This window comes from Bufo gargarizans, chromosome 4 (genome assembly GCF_014858855.1).
Source record: "Bufo gargarizans isolate SCDJY-AF-19 chromosome 4, ASM1485885v1, whole genome shotgun sequence".
In the NCBI taxonomy this organism is placed as follows: Eukaryota; Metazoa; Chordata; class Amphibia; order Anura; family Bufonidae; genus Bufo; species Bufo gargarizans.
In genome coordinates this window covers 318320254-318336528 of record NC_058083.1, presented here as the reverse complement: position 1 = coordinate 318336528, position 16275 = coordinate 318320254, and the positions used below count along the sequence as shown (strand labels likewise).

The window sequence follows — 16275 nt, the reverse complement described above, 5'->3', positions numbered from 1 at the left end:
TTGATGATGTGACTGCTTACAAAAGCAGCAGGATGAATTCTAAAGTGTTTTCGGCAATATTATCTGCTCATATTCAGCCAAATGCTTCATAACTCATTGGACGGCGCTTCACAGTGCAGATGGACAATGACGTAAAGCACTAATTAACCTACAAAAAAAATCTCTGTCAGACTAGACAGCTATGATTTCCACCTGTACGATATCCAAAATAGACTAAAACAAAAAAGTGGAAATAATGTATCAAAATATCAATTTATTATAAAATTATATAGTATGGGGAAAAGACAGGATGGTATACAGTATACAGAAAAGCAAAGGGTCAAAGACACCCTAACATACACCTATTAACCTATGTATCAATCAGACACAGGATAGTGTAGCACTCGAGGAACGAGGGATAAAAGCACAGGGACAACTGATACTGCATAGCATAAAAATATCCACCACAAAGGGGTGTATGCTGTCAATTGCAGGATATCATACCATGGTGTCCATGGGCTATCTCTCACATCCCATAAAACATATGCGGCATAATTAATGATGATAAAAGGATCTATCGATATCCTAAAAAAATAATGATCACAGTGGTAGGCCTGAGGAATCTAGGACCCACTATGGATGTAATGGAAGTGCCGGGGGGATGCCGAGCTAGGCTAAACACAGGACGTACCTGAAGACATGGTGACTGGAAGGATGTCGGACCCTAAGCGCGAGACCTCGACGCGCGTTTCACCTCAGCGGCTTCATCAGTTGCTTTTCTGTATACTGTATACCACCCTGTCTTTTCCCCATACTATATATTTTATAATAAATTGATATTTTGATACATTATTTCCACTTGTTTGTTTTAATGACTTAAAGCATACTGCAAAAGCAACCAAAGAGTTTTTTAAGGGAAAGAAGTGGAATGTTATGCAATGGCCAAGTCAATCACCAGACCTGAATCCGATTGAGCATGCATTTCACTTGCTGAAGACAAAACTGAATGGAAAATGCCCCAAGAACAAACAGGAACTGAAGACAGTTGCAGTAGAGGCCTGGCAGAGCATCACCAGGGATGAAACCCAGCGTCTGGTGATGTCTATGCGTTCCAGATTTCAGGCTGTAATTGACTGCATGGGATTTGCAACCAAGTATTAAAAAGTGAAAGTTTGATTTATGATTATTATGTCCCATTACTTTTGGTTCCTTAACAAGTGGGAGGCACATATGCAAACTGTTGTAATTCCTACACCGTTCACCTGATTTGGATGTAAATACACTCAAATTAAAGCTGACAGTCTGCAGTTAAAGCACATCTTGTTTGTTTTATTTCAAATCCATTGTGGTGGTGTATAGAGCCAAAACTGTTAGAATTCTGTAGATGTCCCAATATTTATGGACCTGACTGTATTTACACTGCAAAGCTTCTATTATATGTTGGTGTGGAAATGATACTCTTCTGTACTATCAGTTAAAAGGAAGGTACAGGTATTGACACCAGCTCAAGAAGATCCTGATGCTGATATGGATATATGTACAGTATTGTGACTCTGATCCATTCTGTTGGGAGGAATAGCAAGGAAGAGATAAAAGTGGAACATTTGAACCAATAGGAAAAGTACAGAAGGTTTGCATATAGTGGAACTGAGGAACTGCTGTTGCAGTTAGGTATGTGGTCTATTCACCTGGGACTTAGCGGTGATCTGGAAGCCAGTGAAGACTTAGTCATTGGGAACAGAGGCTAGAATGGATTTCCACTGAAGAGTTGGAAGTGGAGTAGATGCTGGGTAACATGACACAGGGCCTGTCCATTAGGACGTATGGAGGGACATTTATCAAGACTGGTGTTCCCATATGCCAGTCTTGGTCTCTTTACTTTGGAGTGAGATGCGCCTAATTTATTAGGAGGCAGGTGCCTCCTAATAAATTAGTCACATCTCTGTTAATCCATGAACCAGAAACTGAAGACTTTGCCAACTGGGGCGGTGAAGTCTTCGGCTAAAACTTGCACCAGCTTTGGAGTAAGTTCTAGTATATCTGAAGTACCATGAAAATCCCTGCCCCCTCCCACCAAGCTCCAGCAGTTTTCTCTCCATTTTTCTATAGCGAGAAGCTCAAAAAGTCGCAAATTATGGTGCAAATGTTTCGCTATAATAGAGGTGTAAAAACTTTAGTAAATGCTCCTCTTGGTGTTTCTGGGTGCATCTCCCTATTGCGTGATTCACTGTTTCATTGAACTAGGCTTGGCTTTCACAGAAGCAGATGGGAAACTATATGAGAAATCCCCAGGTTACCCTCAACAAATTTGGCAGGATAAAGACATCATAGATTGAGGTGTCAGAGGGATGCTGTGGAGCTGCTCCTGGACCATCAAATGTGCCACTAAAGGTAGAGAAGCAGCTGCAGGGAAAACGCTTGAAGAGTAATGGAGATGGAAGAGAAAAAACAGAAGGGGTAAGAGGCAGGATTCTTCAGTTATATGTTGGATGTGAGGAGAAAAACAAGGATCAGCAAGCTGGAGACTGAAATTCAGAAAATTCAATTTGACACAGGTGGATGACCAGGGAGATGTGAGCCAAAAACCAGTGGTCAAGTGGCTTGTTCCTGCTTTGTACATTTATTTACATTTCTGCTATTCAATGTTTGGTGCCAATAGGAAGAGTGCGGATGGTCTGTGTTCAGTACCAAGAAGAACTACTGTTGACCTTTGGGACAGGCATGTGGCCTATCTACTTCGCTGTTAAAGGCTTAGTCAATGAGAATAATGATGGTATTCTGGAGGCTCAAGCAGCTTGCCAACTTAAAAGTGGATGAGAAGCTGAAGGAAGGCGTAATGTGGGCTTAAAGAGAAGCTTTCCCTGGGGTCATTTGATGTGTGTGTGCGTGTCTCCGGAGCTAAGCAGTTTGGCTTTTTCACTGAGCAAGGCCTAGTTTTTACAGGAGCATGTGTGGAACCACTTGAGAAAACCAGATATTAAATGCAGAAATCAAATCTCTTCCTGCTTTCCTCTGGAAACCAAATTGTGCATAGTGTGGCAAGGTGAACAGAAAAGTGTATGGTAGAATCCTGGAAGGGGTGTATATCCCACCCAGCTTCCTCAACTGGGTGGGTAAATAAAACCCAGAAGGTTAAAATGGTCTCGGCAATGTTTCGGTTGCTGAGACAGTTTTGTTAAGTTTATGGGCTGGATTTTATTGGACTGGGAGAAGGTAGGATTGGTAGAGGGACCTCCCCAGTCCACCCCATTCCGGGACAGGTTTTCGCCTAGCCTGAGGGATCCCCAGCTGAAGCCAGCTGGGACCGTCAAGGGGGAAATAAAGCCTGGACTGGCTGTTAGTCTGAGGAGAGTAATGCCTGGAGAAAGTCTGGGAAACTGGCTGCCCTGCTGGCTAGAGAAGCCGAATTCTCTGTATGACCTGTGTTCAATAGGTGAGTTAGGTACTTCACCTTATTAGCCAGAGCCCAGATGGGCGGGTGTTTATTTTGGTTTATGTTTTGTGGTGCTGAACATTCACCTTACCCAGTGAATTATAACTGGGGTTGCCAGTATTGCCGGAGTGTTATAAATAAAGCAACATTTGGACTTTAACCCTGTGGTCTGCAAGAAAATCTGTCATCACCCCCCTACCTGAGAGTGTAACCCCTTACAATTGGTGGAGGATGCGGGCAATCACAGGTTGCTAAGGGCAACGGCGTGACAGTTAATAATTTAACCGCCTCCAGACCGCCTAACGCAGGATCGTGTTCCGGAGGCGGTCGATTCATTCCTCCTGGACGCATCCGTGCGTCATTGCGGGCCGGCAAAAGTTAGAGGACTATTTTGTCACCAGCCTGCCAGCCAATGATCATCGCTGGCAGGCTGGCGATTTTCAAAAAAACCTATCACAAGCCAGTTAACACATTATATTTGTAAATATAATGTGTTAAATGGCTTCTGTGCTTCTCTGCTGGTCCTTTTCGTCGGTTGGTCCCAGCAGAGGAGCACAGATCACTATAAGTACACATAAGTACACATACACCACACACTTAGCCCCAGATGACCCCCCATCACCCCAATTAACCCCTAGATCATCCCTTAATCACCCCTGTCAATCACTAGTGAAAGGGAAAAAAGTGATCAGTGTAAACTGTCACTTTTTTTCCCACTAGTATTGACTGTTAGGTTTTGGGATAGTTTAGCGTCAGTTAGCGCCCAGCCCACCGCACCGCAGTCACTGAATCGCTGATTAGCGTATCGCTAATCAGCATTGGTACTTTTATAGTATCTGTAAGTGATCAGAACTAATCACAGTCAGATCTAAAAAAGTATTATTGTCACCCCCACCCAAAACGCAGTGTTTGCCCGATCAGGCCTGATCGGTCGCCCACACGTGCGTTCACCCACGCCCGCCCCGCCGCAGTGACAAAAATTTTTTTTTTTTTTATCACCGCACAATCACTTTACAAGCGCTGCGGCGATAAAAAAAATCAGCTTTGATATTTTTTATCAATCGCAGCTGTTTCCGGTACTTCGCTAGATTCCCATTTGTAAGACAGGCTTACTTTTTTTCTTGGGTAGTCTCAGGGAATACCCCCTAAATTTAGCTGACCAAATGGCAAATAAGGAGTATTCTTCTGAAGAGGCCTACAGGCTTCTGACCCAGTCGGATGAGGAATGATAACCCTCATCTGACTGTAACGGACCGTTTCAGCAGACAAGGGGTTAAGATCCGTTTAGGCGATATGCCCCTTTCTGAGAGACAGGCACAGCTACTGCAGAACACCAACCTCCCGAACTGGATACAAAATAGCACTCCAAACTGGAACCTCGCAAATAGCTGTCAGCAGACGAACAGGAAAAGCGTACAGTCAGCTTACACTCCTGGCAATCAGTCTCCAACAGCATACAGGGAATACCCCCAATAACGAGACAAGGCTCCGTCTTGAGGGTCAGCAGTGGTCTGACTGTACTTCAGGTACAGCCCCTTTTATTCATAAAAAACAAACATAGTACTGCCCACAGGGTTTTGAAATCCAACCAATCAATATCTTACAACACACAATGCAAGTACAGCAACCAATCGTTCCCGCCCCCTAGAGGACCAGAAGGGAGACTGCGACACAGAACAGATACAACACATCCCCACAATGCATCATGGTTTCCTCCTCTCTGTCCCAGAGACAACCGAAGGCAATCCAATTATCTCTCAGGACAAAGGGAGATCACCAATACACATGTGGAGACAACAGGACAAACATCACCATTTAAACACACAATGTCACACCCCCACAGCACACACAGACATTTAACATATCCCCAGATAGCTCAAGTCTGAGTGCATATCATTAGGTGAATGGCACTCAGAATACACGAATACAACAATATTAGCTATCTGGGTACCCTCACATAACATACAATTTAACCGAACGCATAATAACATAAAATACAATTCCACAGACAGATTTAAGCTGTGCGGCCGGTCTGTCTTCTCCTTTAAAGTTACTATGGGCCATAATCCTGAGGCAAGAGGCTTTTAAACAGCCCTCTCCAAAACCCAGTGGCGAGGTTGGTTTTGCCACACTGACGAATACAGCGGGTCAGAATATGAACCTGTAGAAAGCAGTGGCAGTCTGACCCAAAGTTCGGATGAGGAGGTTGAGGTCCCTGATACCACCAGGCATACCCGGTCCCGTGTTGCTACACCACAGGTTGCGCAGGATCCGCTTCAAGGGCAGCAGAGTGGGGCTGGAGCTGTCGAATTACGTGGTGAGGCATACACCAGCAGCGCAGCCCATCCTGGACCTAGTACCAGCACTGCCGTACAACGTGGTGAAGTGGCGAGCACCAGAAGGGCAATTGAAGCTGGTACAGTGGCACGTGCAGTAGTTCCCCCGTCGCAGCCACTGTACAGACAGGCCTGTAGAGTCCCTGAGGTGCTGGCAAACCCTGATTGGCAGCCCCCAACTTCAGCCACACCAGTAGTTCCCCCTTTCACCGCCCAGTCTGGAGTTCGGGTTGAGACAGCTCAGATCGGTTTGGCACTGGGGTTTTTTAAGCTGTTCTTGACTGCAGAGCTCTTGGACTTAGTCGTGGCAGAAACAAATCGGTTTGCCACTCAATTTATAGCCGCCAACCAGGGAAGCTTTTATGCCCAGTCTTTCCGGTGGAAACCCGTCCAAATTTCCGAAATTAAAACTTTTCTGGGCCTTCTCCTCAACATGGGCCTAACAAAAAAGCATGAATTGCGGTCATATTGGTCCACGAACCCAATTCATCACATGCCCATGTTCTCTGCTGCCATGTACAGGACACGATTTGAGACCATCCTGCATTTCCTGCACTTTAGTGACAACAGCACCTCTCGTCCCAGAGGCCACCCAGCTTTTGGCCGGCTCCACAAAATTCGGCCCCTCATAGACCACTTTAACACCAAATTTGCAGATTTGTATACCCCTGAGCAAAACATCTGCATAGACGAGTCCCTTATACATTTTACCGTGCGCCTTAGCTAACAATAACAATACATCCCAAGCAAGCGCGCCCAGTATGGGGTCAAATTGTATAAGCTCTGTGAAAGGGCCACAAGCTATACGCACAAATTTCGTGTCTATGAGGGTACCATCTTTATGTGGACAATTTCTACACAAGTGTGCCCCTCTTCAGGCATTTGTTCCTAGAACAGATTGGCTGCTGTGGCACCGCGCGACCTAGTCGTCGGGGCTTCCCCCAACGGCTAGTTACCAGCCGTCTTGCAAGGGGGGAGAGGGCTACCTTGTGTAACGAAGAACTGCTCGCGGTGAAATGGAGAGACAAGTGTGACGTTAACATGCTCTCCTCTATTCACGCAGACACGACAATACAAATTGAACGAGCAACCAGTGTCATTGAAAAGCCCCTCTCGGTCCACGACTATAATTTGCTCATGGGAGGGGTGGACTTCAATGACCAGATGTTGGCTCCTTATTTAGTGTCCCGCCGCACCAGACGCTGGTATAAGAAGGTGTCTGTATATTTAATTCATTTGACGATGTACAATAGTTTTGTTCTCTACAGTAAGGCTGGAAGAACAAGATCCTTCCTCAAATTTCAGGAAGAGGCCCCATCCACCAGTGTAGTGAGCCGTCTACATGAGCGACATTTCCCCAATGTCGTTTCTGGTACCTCAAACTGACCGCCACCCCGAAAAAGATGTTGTGTCTGTAGCAGGAGTGAAATAAGGCGTGACACCCGCTATTTCTGTCCTGACTGCCCTGACCACCCTGCCCTATGCTTAGGGTAGTGTTTCTGCAAGTACCACTCACAGGTACACTGTTAGCATAGGGATTGCATCTCACAGGACAGGCACACAGGGCTCTTAGGGCCCTTTCACACAGAGCTGCTGCAAACCTCTCCTTTCACCTGGGACAAAGTACATAATGTACTTCGCCACATCTCTGGGCGATTTGCGCTTTGCACATTGTCCCATGGGGAAGGAGAGTTTTTTTTTTTTTTTTTACCTTCTAGGTGGACCAACCGATGAACCAGCTGCAGCACTGATGTGCATTCTGACAGAAGCATTGCGCTGCTGTCAGATTACACAAAAGTCGGTGTATGTGGCGCTGCAAGACGAGATTTCTCCTCTGCAGTATAAAAGATACGTTTGCCGAGGCTTATGAGCTGAGGGGGCGGTGGTGTTCATATGCTTTGGCAAACACTTTGTATATAAAAAACAAAACAAAAAAAAAAACCGGCAATGATTTTTTCATCCACATTGATTGATGTGAATGAAGAAATCGGGTTTGCCAGGGCATACGAGCTGAGTGGGTATGGATATTGGGCGGAGCTCCTATGTCCTGGCAGACGCCTTTCCCCTCCTTTTTTTTGGCAGAGATTTTTTCATTCACATTGATCGATGCAAATGAAGAAATCTGTGCCGTTCATTTTTTCTTTCAGCCTAGAGGCTGAACGGGAAAAAAAGAATCTCATTACCCGTATGCTCAATATAAGGAGAATAGCAGAAACTCCAAATGCTGGCCATACATGTAATGATTGCGGAGACCCTCAAATGCCAGGGCAGTACAAACACCCCACAAATGACCCCATTTTGGAAAGAAGACACCCTAAGGTATTCGCTGAGTTCATAGAAGTTTTTATTTTTTGTCACAAGTTAGCAGAAAATTATGTGTTTTTTTTTTGTTTTGTTTTTTTCTTACAAAGTCTCATATTCAACTAACTTGTGACAAAAAAAAACTTCCATGAACTCACTATGCCCATCACGAAATACCCTGGGGTGTCTTCTTTCCAAAATGGGGTCACATGTGGGGTATTTATACTGCCCTGGCATTTTAGGGGCCCTAAAGCGTGAGAAGAAGTCTGGAATCCAAATGTCTAAAAATGCCCTCCTAAAAGGAATTTGTGCCCCTTTGCGCACCTAGGCTGCAAAGAAGTGTCACACATGTGGTATCGCCGTACTCAGGAGAAGTTGGGCAACGTGTTTTGGGGTGTCTTTTTACATATACCCATGCTGGGTGAGAGAAATATCTCTCTAAAATGACAACTTTGTATAAAAAAAATGGGCAAAGTTGACTTTTAGAGAGAGATTTTTTCTCACCCAGCATGGGTATATGTAAAAATACACCCCAAAACACATTGCCCTACTTCTTCTGAGTACGGAAATACCACGTGTGACACATTTTTGCAGCCTAGGTGGGCAAAGGGGCTCAAATTCTAAAGAGCACTTTTTGGAGTTCACAGGGCATTTTTTACACATTTGGATTTCAAACTACTTCTCAGGCATTAGGGCCCCTAAAATGCCAGGGCAGTATAACTACCCCACAAGTGACCCCATTTTGTAAAGAAGACACCCCATGGTATATTGTGATGGGCATAATGAGTTCATGGAAGTTTTTATTTTTTGTCACAAGTTAGTGGAATATGAGACTTTGTAAGAAAAAAAAAAAATCATCATTTTCCGCTAACTTGTGACAAAAAATAAAAACGTCTATGAACTCACTATGCCCATCAGCGAATACCTTAGGGTGTCTTCTTTCCAAAATCGGGTCACTTGTGGGGTATTTATACTGCTCTGGCATTTTAGGGGCCCTAATGCGTGAGAAGTAGTTTGAAATCAAGATGTGTAAAAAATGCCCCGTGAAATCCTAAAGGTGCTCTTTAGAATTTGAGCCCCTTTGCCCACCGAGAATGCAAAAAAGTGTCACACATGTGGTATCGCCGTACTCGGGAGAAGTTGAACAATGTGTTTTGGGGTGTCTTTTTACATATACCCATGCTGGGTGAGAGAAATATCTCTCTAAAATGACAACTTTGTATAAAAAAATGAGAAAAGTTGACTTTTAGAGAGATATTTCTCTCACCCAGCATGGGTATATGTAAAAATACACCCCAAAACACATTGCCCTACTTCTTCTGAGTACGACAATACCACATGTAATACCACATACCACATCACGCATTAGGGCCCCTAAAATGCCAAGGTAGTATAACTACCCCACAAGTGACCCCATTTTGGAAAGAAGACACCCCAAGGTATTTCGTGATGGGCATAGTGAGTTCATGGAAGTTTTTATTTTTTGTCACAAGTTAGTGGAATAAGAGACTTTGTAAGAAAAAACAAAACAAAAGAAACCATCATTTTTCGCTAACTTGTGACAAAAAATAAAAACTTCTATGAACTCACTATGCCCATCAGCGAATACCTTTGGGTGTCTACTTTCCAAAATGGGGTCATTTGTGGGGTGTTTCTACTGTCTGGGCATTGTAGAACCTCAGGAAACATGACAGGTGCTCAGAAAGTCAGAGCTGCTTCAAAATGCGGAGATTCACATTTTTGTACCAAAGTTTGTAAACGCTATAACTTTTGCGCAAACCAATAAATATACACTTATTGCTTTTTTTTAATCAAAGACATGTAGAAAAATAAATTTAGAGAAAAATTTATATAGAAATGTAGTTTTATTTGAAAGTGAAAAATTGAATTTTTTTGCAAAAAAAATCGGTAAATTTCGATTAATAACAAAAAAAGTTAAATGTCAGCAGCAATGAAATACCACCAAATGAAAGCTCTATTAGTGAGAAGAAAAGGAGGTAAAATTCATTTGGGTGGTAAGTTGTATGACCGAGCAATAAACCGTGAAAGTAGTGTAGTGCAGAATTGTAAAAAGTGGTCTGGTCATTAAGGGGGTTTAAGCTAGGGGAGCTGAGGTGGTTAATGTCCTGGGTGAAAGCTGCTGCAGCGCTACAAAGGCCCTCGAAAACAATTGATGAAGTGATAAAGCAGCTGGTGCAGGCTAACATAAGCCATGAACAGTCCATGGCACAGCAACAGAAGAGGCATGAAGAGGCCTTATATGCCCAACAGCAGGCTCAGGCGGATGCCCAGGCTCTGCAACAGGAAACAAATCATTTTCTGATAGAGCATATTGCTGCTGTAACTCCAGCCCCACAAGTGGGGGTAAGTCCCGCAGAGACTTTGAATGTGAGGAGGGCTGTGCAGCGGACCTTTCAAAAAACTGACACTTGATCATATCAAGGCCTACCTGACCGTATTTGAGAGGGTGGCGGAAAGAGAAAGGCTGCCAATAGCAGAGTGGGCAGAGGTCCTTGCACCCTTTTTGTCCGGCGAACCACAAAAGCCCTACTATGACCTCAGGGAGCAGGATGTCCGGGACTATGTCAAATAAAAAATTGAGATCCTGGCTCATTTGGGCATTACACTAGCGGTTCGTGCCCGGCGGGTCCACATGTGGAGCTACAGCATGGACAAGCCTGCCTGATCTCCGATGTTTGACCTCCTCTATCTTGCACGGAAGTGGCTGGAACCTGAGTGTTCTACACCAGACCAGAATGTGGAGAAAGTAGTAGCGGATGACTTCAGAGCCCTCCCGGCGGAGCTGCAACGGTGGTTCGGACATGGAGACCCTAAAACTGCAGATCAGCGCGTAAAGGTGGTGGAAAGGTTCCTGGCGACTGAGGACTTCCTCCGTGATATCCCTACCACACCAACACCTCCTCGGAGTACCCGACCTGTGTTATCTGTGGGTAAGAGTTCCAGCTGTTGGGTGTGTGTGGAAGGGTGCAAGAGGGAATAAGGCTCTAGAGCAGTGATGGCAAACCTATGGCACGGGTGCTAGAGGCGGCACTCAGAGCCCTCTCTGTGGGCACCCACACCCTGGAAAAAGTCTATGGTGTACCAATATGCCTTAGACTTTCCTGTCACTCATCAGCGCAGGGCGCACCTTGAACAGCACAGGCAGTGCACTGAATATAGGCAGGATGTTGTAGATAAATGTTACAGTACATGGAAGATATACTATATTGGACTGTAGTATTCAAGGTAAATTGCTATGTTGGCACTTTGCGATAAATAAGTGGGTTTATGTTGCTGTTTGGGCACTCGGTCTGTAAAAGGTTCGCCATCACTGCTCTAGAGGTTGGGCGTGGGCCTAAGGCTGAGTCTCCTGGACAGTCCGGACCCCGTCTTCTCACCTAGGAGACCCGGGGCGCCCCAGTGCTGGAGGTGCCGTGAGTGTGGACACGATGCTGCCTATTGCCCTCTGACCTCAGAGCCCATGGAGTGTGCAGGTAGCCAGAGACAGTCGCTGTATGCAGAGCCATTGTGTGCGGTCTCACCAGGACTAGAGACTGAGCCGCACATGTATTCCCTGGTAATAAATGACTGCTCAGTCAGGGCTCTGTTGGACTCTGGTAGTCTGATCACCTTAGTGCATGCCAGCTTGGTGGCTGGGAATTATGTGCCGGAAAAAAGAGTAAATGTGCTGTGCATCCATGGGGATGCAAAATCATATCCGGTGGCTTGCGTTAAGCTTGAGACTCCGTCTGGGACTGTATCCTATGAAGTCGGGTCGCAAAAAGACTTTATGCATGATATGATATTGGGCCGGGACTTCCCCTTGTTTTGGAAGTTGTGGGAGAAGAGAAACATTCCTGCAGAATCTGTGCCGTCTCCTTTAAATATTCATTGCTATGAGGGGTTCATTGAATCCAATGGTTTAAAGAAAGAGACCATTGAAAACAATGGTGCTGATAAGGTGCAAAATGAAGATGTCATGTTAACTGAAATGTCTGATGAAAACACGGGGTTATGTGACGTACCTGATAATGACACTTTTCCATTGCAGGTGTTAGCTGGCGAAGATGAATCTTCCCGAACTGGGGAAAATGTGTTGTACTAAGGTGTCTCGGGATAACTTTGGTACAGAGCAATTGAGAGACCCCACTCTCATGAGTGCTCACAGAAATGTTACTGTGATAGATGGTGTACCACAGGTACCAGAAGCTGACCAAAAATTTCAGCATTTTGCCATGAATGGAAACCTGCTGCATCGAGTTAATAAATGCAACAATTAAATTGTGGAGCAGCTTCTGGTGCCAAAACACTATACACGTATGGTACTAGATCTCGCATATAACCACGTAATTCTGATCAAGCCGTGGAAAGATCGGGAGTCATTGGTAGCCGCACAGACTATGATTAAGGAGGTGTCACCACCAATTCCTACGGTAAAAATTTGTGAGGCACTGTCCGTACCCCAGAAACGAGAAGTAAGGGGGTTTCTACAGAAAAAGTTTTTTCTGACCTACCAGGCCGTACCCACCTGATAAAACATTCCGTGAAAACTGAGCCCCACAGTAAGGTGAATCTAAAGCCCTACAGGATACCAGAAGCACGCAGAAAAGCGGTATCCTCTGAGGTCAGGGGCATACTTCAGTTAGGGGTCATTGAGGAATCTACCAGTGAGTGGTCAAGTGGTCATTGTCTTAATACCGAAAGCCTAATGGGATGATTTCCGAAAGCTAAATGAGGTCTCAAAATGTAATGCATACCCCATGCCCAGAGTAGATGAACTAATTGAGAGGCTTGGGAAAGCAAGGTATATCACGACCCTGGACCTTACAAAAGGGTATTGGCAGATACCATTATCAGATGATGCTAAAGAAAAGACGGCATTCTCCAATCCTGTCAGTCTGAGTAGAGTAATGCCTGGAGAAAGTCTGGGAAATGGCTGCCCCGTTGGTTAGAGAAGCCGAATTCTCTGTGTGTCCTGTGTTCAATAGGTGAGTTGGGAACTTCACTGTATAGGCCAGAGCCCAGACGGGTAGGTGTTTATTTTGGTTTGGTTTACGTTTTGTGTGCTGGACCTTCACCTTACCCAGTGAATTATAACTGGGGTGCATGTATTGCCGGAGTGTTATAAATAAAGCAACATTTGGACTTTAACCCTGTGGTCTGCAAGAGAATCTGTCATCGCCGCCCTACCTGAGAGTGTAACCCCTTACAATAGGTTATGTTTAATATTGAAGATTAGCTTCAATGAAGTGAAGGGTGTTGCCTATTGAGCTTAAATACCAAACACAACCTGGAGACAGGTATGGAGCTGTGGAGCAGTCATGTTTTTGTAACCCTGGATAACCATTTTAAGAAGCTGCTGAAGATTGAAGAAGTGAAAGTTATAGATAGCTATAAGAATAATATTAAACATATATACATAACCTGTAACTTCTCACCTGTTATTAATAATATATCATTTAAAAAATGTATTATTGTAAAAATTAATATTCCATTTTTCTACTCTTTTTCTATTCATAGGCAGTGGAATTTTTTCCCCAGATAAAGTTGTGCCATATTATTACAACATGAAAAATGAGTCAGGACACCTCCTGATCTCAGAACTTAATTCTCATCCTCGGAATTCTTCAACATACTATCCTATCACATGGAACCTCCATGCCTCCCAGATTAAAAACTCTCCTTCTGGTAGCAATGTTTTTAATGGGCTCCTTTTTGCTGATAATTATACTTTTACTGAACTTAAGGAGCTACATGGAGAGTATTCCATTTGTCAAAATGACCTTTGTTGCCACATAAATTATACAATGGCTGAGAAGCACAGTGAGGAGATGTACGTATTTGGTGTTTTCGATGGTCTTCACATAGTTGAAGGAGAATACTATCTACAGGTATTTATTCCTTGAAATTATACTTAAAGCAAGGTAATACATAGTAGATAAAATGTGCAGGCAATTCAAGCTACATCTAGCAGAGTTTTAACATAGTTTTCAATATGACTGAAGAATAACACACAGAGATATGATATAAACAACACTACCATTATTAGGCCCAAAATCCAATGCTGATTAAATTCTATATCTTTATTGCAGTGGGATATGCTTTTTCTGATGCAGAGCTCCAAGTACTTTACACAGGAATAGGAGGAGGTTTATTTAGACTGACCTCTTAAACAGAAATAAATATAATGCACCATATTTATTAAAAGGAGCACAACTTTTGGCTGTCTCTAAACCAGAAAATGAAATATACGCCTATGAGTAGGCATAGATTTGTGTTGCTTTCTGTACCATTGCCTGGCTTTAATAAATTTGCCAAAAACTTACCGGTCCAACCCCCCTTCACCAGTCTCCATACACTTTCCTTGAAACTTGTCAAAGAGGTAAAGGGAGTTAAAAGACACAACTTATTGTGCAAATGTGAAATGTATTATAATTGTGGCACAAATAACTTTAAAATAAAGTTATACAATTCCACATTTATTAAAGAGGACCTTTCACCTTGAAAAACAATGTGAACTAAGTATGCTGACATTATCCCTGGGCGCCGCTCCGTTCTCCCGTTATGCCCTCCAGTACCTTTGCTCTGTAAGTTATAGTAGGCGGTGTCTGCCCTTGTCCTGTGGGCGTCTCCTTCTCCTAGGCTGCAGCACTGGCCAATCGCAGCGCACAGCTCACAGCCTGGGAGAAAAAAACCTCCCAGGCTGTGAGCTGTGCGTTGTGATTGGCCAGCACCACAGCCTAGAAGAAGGAGACGCCCACAGGGCAAGGGCAGACACCGCCTACTATAACTTACAGAGCGAAGAAACCGGAGGGCATAACGGGAGAACGGAGAGGCGCCCAGGGATAATAGTAAGTGCAGTGAGATCCCCGGGCACCGCTCTCCATGTCAGCATACTTAGTTCACATTGTTTTTCAAGGTGAAAGGTCCTCTTTAAGTGTATTAGACACTTGTGCTTTATTAGACAAGGACATAGCTGTGCTATGATGTGGGGTTTAGCAGAAGGGTTGAAAGTTTAAGATACAGTATGTGGCAACATTTTTGCTCAAAATAAGTCAACCAATTGATGGTGAGAAGTTAGACAAAAGTGTTTAACAATGCCCCAGATTTATCACACAGCAAGAGTCACTGTCATCCAATTTCAATTACTTATGTGTGGTCTGTGCAGGAGATTTTGAGCTCTACAACAGAACAAACAAAGCTTTGACTGTAATAAAGACACATTAAGAAATTAATATTTATAGACAAAGAGTTTGAATCTGTTTAGGGTTAACAGGCAAAACAGTGTTCACCAGTAGTCATTCACTATACAGTAAGCCTACAGAAATGAAGTAATTTGCTACAATGAAGTCAGGATTTTTTGTAACTCAGTTTATGCAAATGTTGTGCACTCACTAATGATTGTTAATACTAGAGGTGGTATTGTTTCAGTGTTGCGATTTTCATTTTTTCACAACTGATTCATTGCTAAGAAATTGACAACCAAAAGTTTCTTTCAATGCATTTTTACCCCTGTTTCCAGGTATGCACAATGCTAAAATGTCAAAGTATGGATTTTAACTCATGTGGAGAATCTGTAGAGACAGCTTCAACCAGATTCGACTCATTTTCCATAAGTGGGAATTTTTCAACTTCATTTGTATTCCCAGAAGTTTTGCTGACTAATATTCATTTGGCTCCTAATATGTTCCAGGTAAGGAATTTACTGTAAATTGTACATTCATAGAGATAGACACATAGTAGATGACAGAAACTAGAAGTGTTAGTCAGAGATGTAGCTAAAGGCCTTTGAGCCCTGGTGCAAGAGTTCAGCTTGGGTCCCCTTCCCTCAGTGCTTTGTGGCAGGCTTCACCTAGCTTTGTGGCAGGCTTCACCTAGCTTTGTGGCAGGCTTCACCTAGCTTTGTGGCAGGCTTCACCTAGCCTGCCACAAAGCCTGCCCCTTTTGTGCTGCTTGAGGCAAAAGTTTAAATGGCACCGCTTCCACACCAAATTCTCAACTTAACTTCTTCCCTCCAGCCCTACTGTTAAAGACATACTTTGAAAGCATTACATGGAGCTCTGCAAAACATAAAGGGAAATACAGCACGACATACCTTACCATACCCTTACAAACCGTGACGTCTCCTTTGATGTACATATTCTCTTTCCCCATCTTAACCTTTCATACCAGACCAGCATGATGGTTTCTTTGAGCCATCTGTCGTCTCTGCAGAGTTTGACAAAA

At 43.9% G+C, this 16275-nt stretch overlaps 1 protein-coding gene across 1 annotated transcript in view; it reads left to right on the top strand.

Annotated features, from left to right (window-relative positions):
* The window catches only part of LOC122936134 (pantetheinase-like), a 97469-nt gene that overhangs the window by 69575 nt on the left and 11619 nt on the right, over window positions 1-16275 (top strand). The window contains exons 6-7 of the mRNA XM_044292167.1: window positions 13570-13940; window positions 15572-15742. Of these exons, the coding sequence (XP_044148102.1) occupies window positions 13570-13940; window positions 15572-15742 (542 nt within the window). The remainder of the gene's footprint in view (window positions 1-13569; window positions 13941-15571; window positions 15743-16275) is intronic.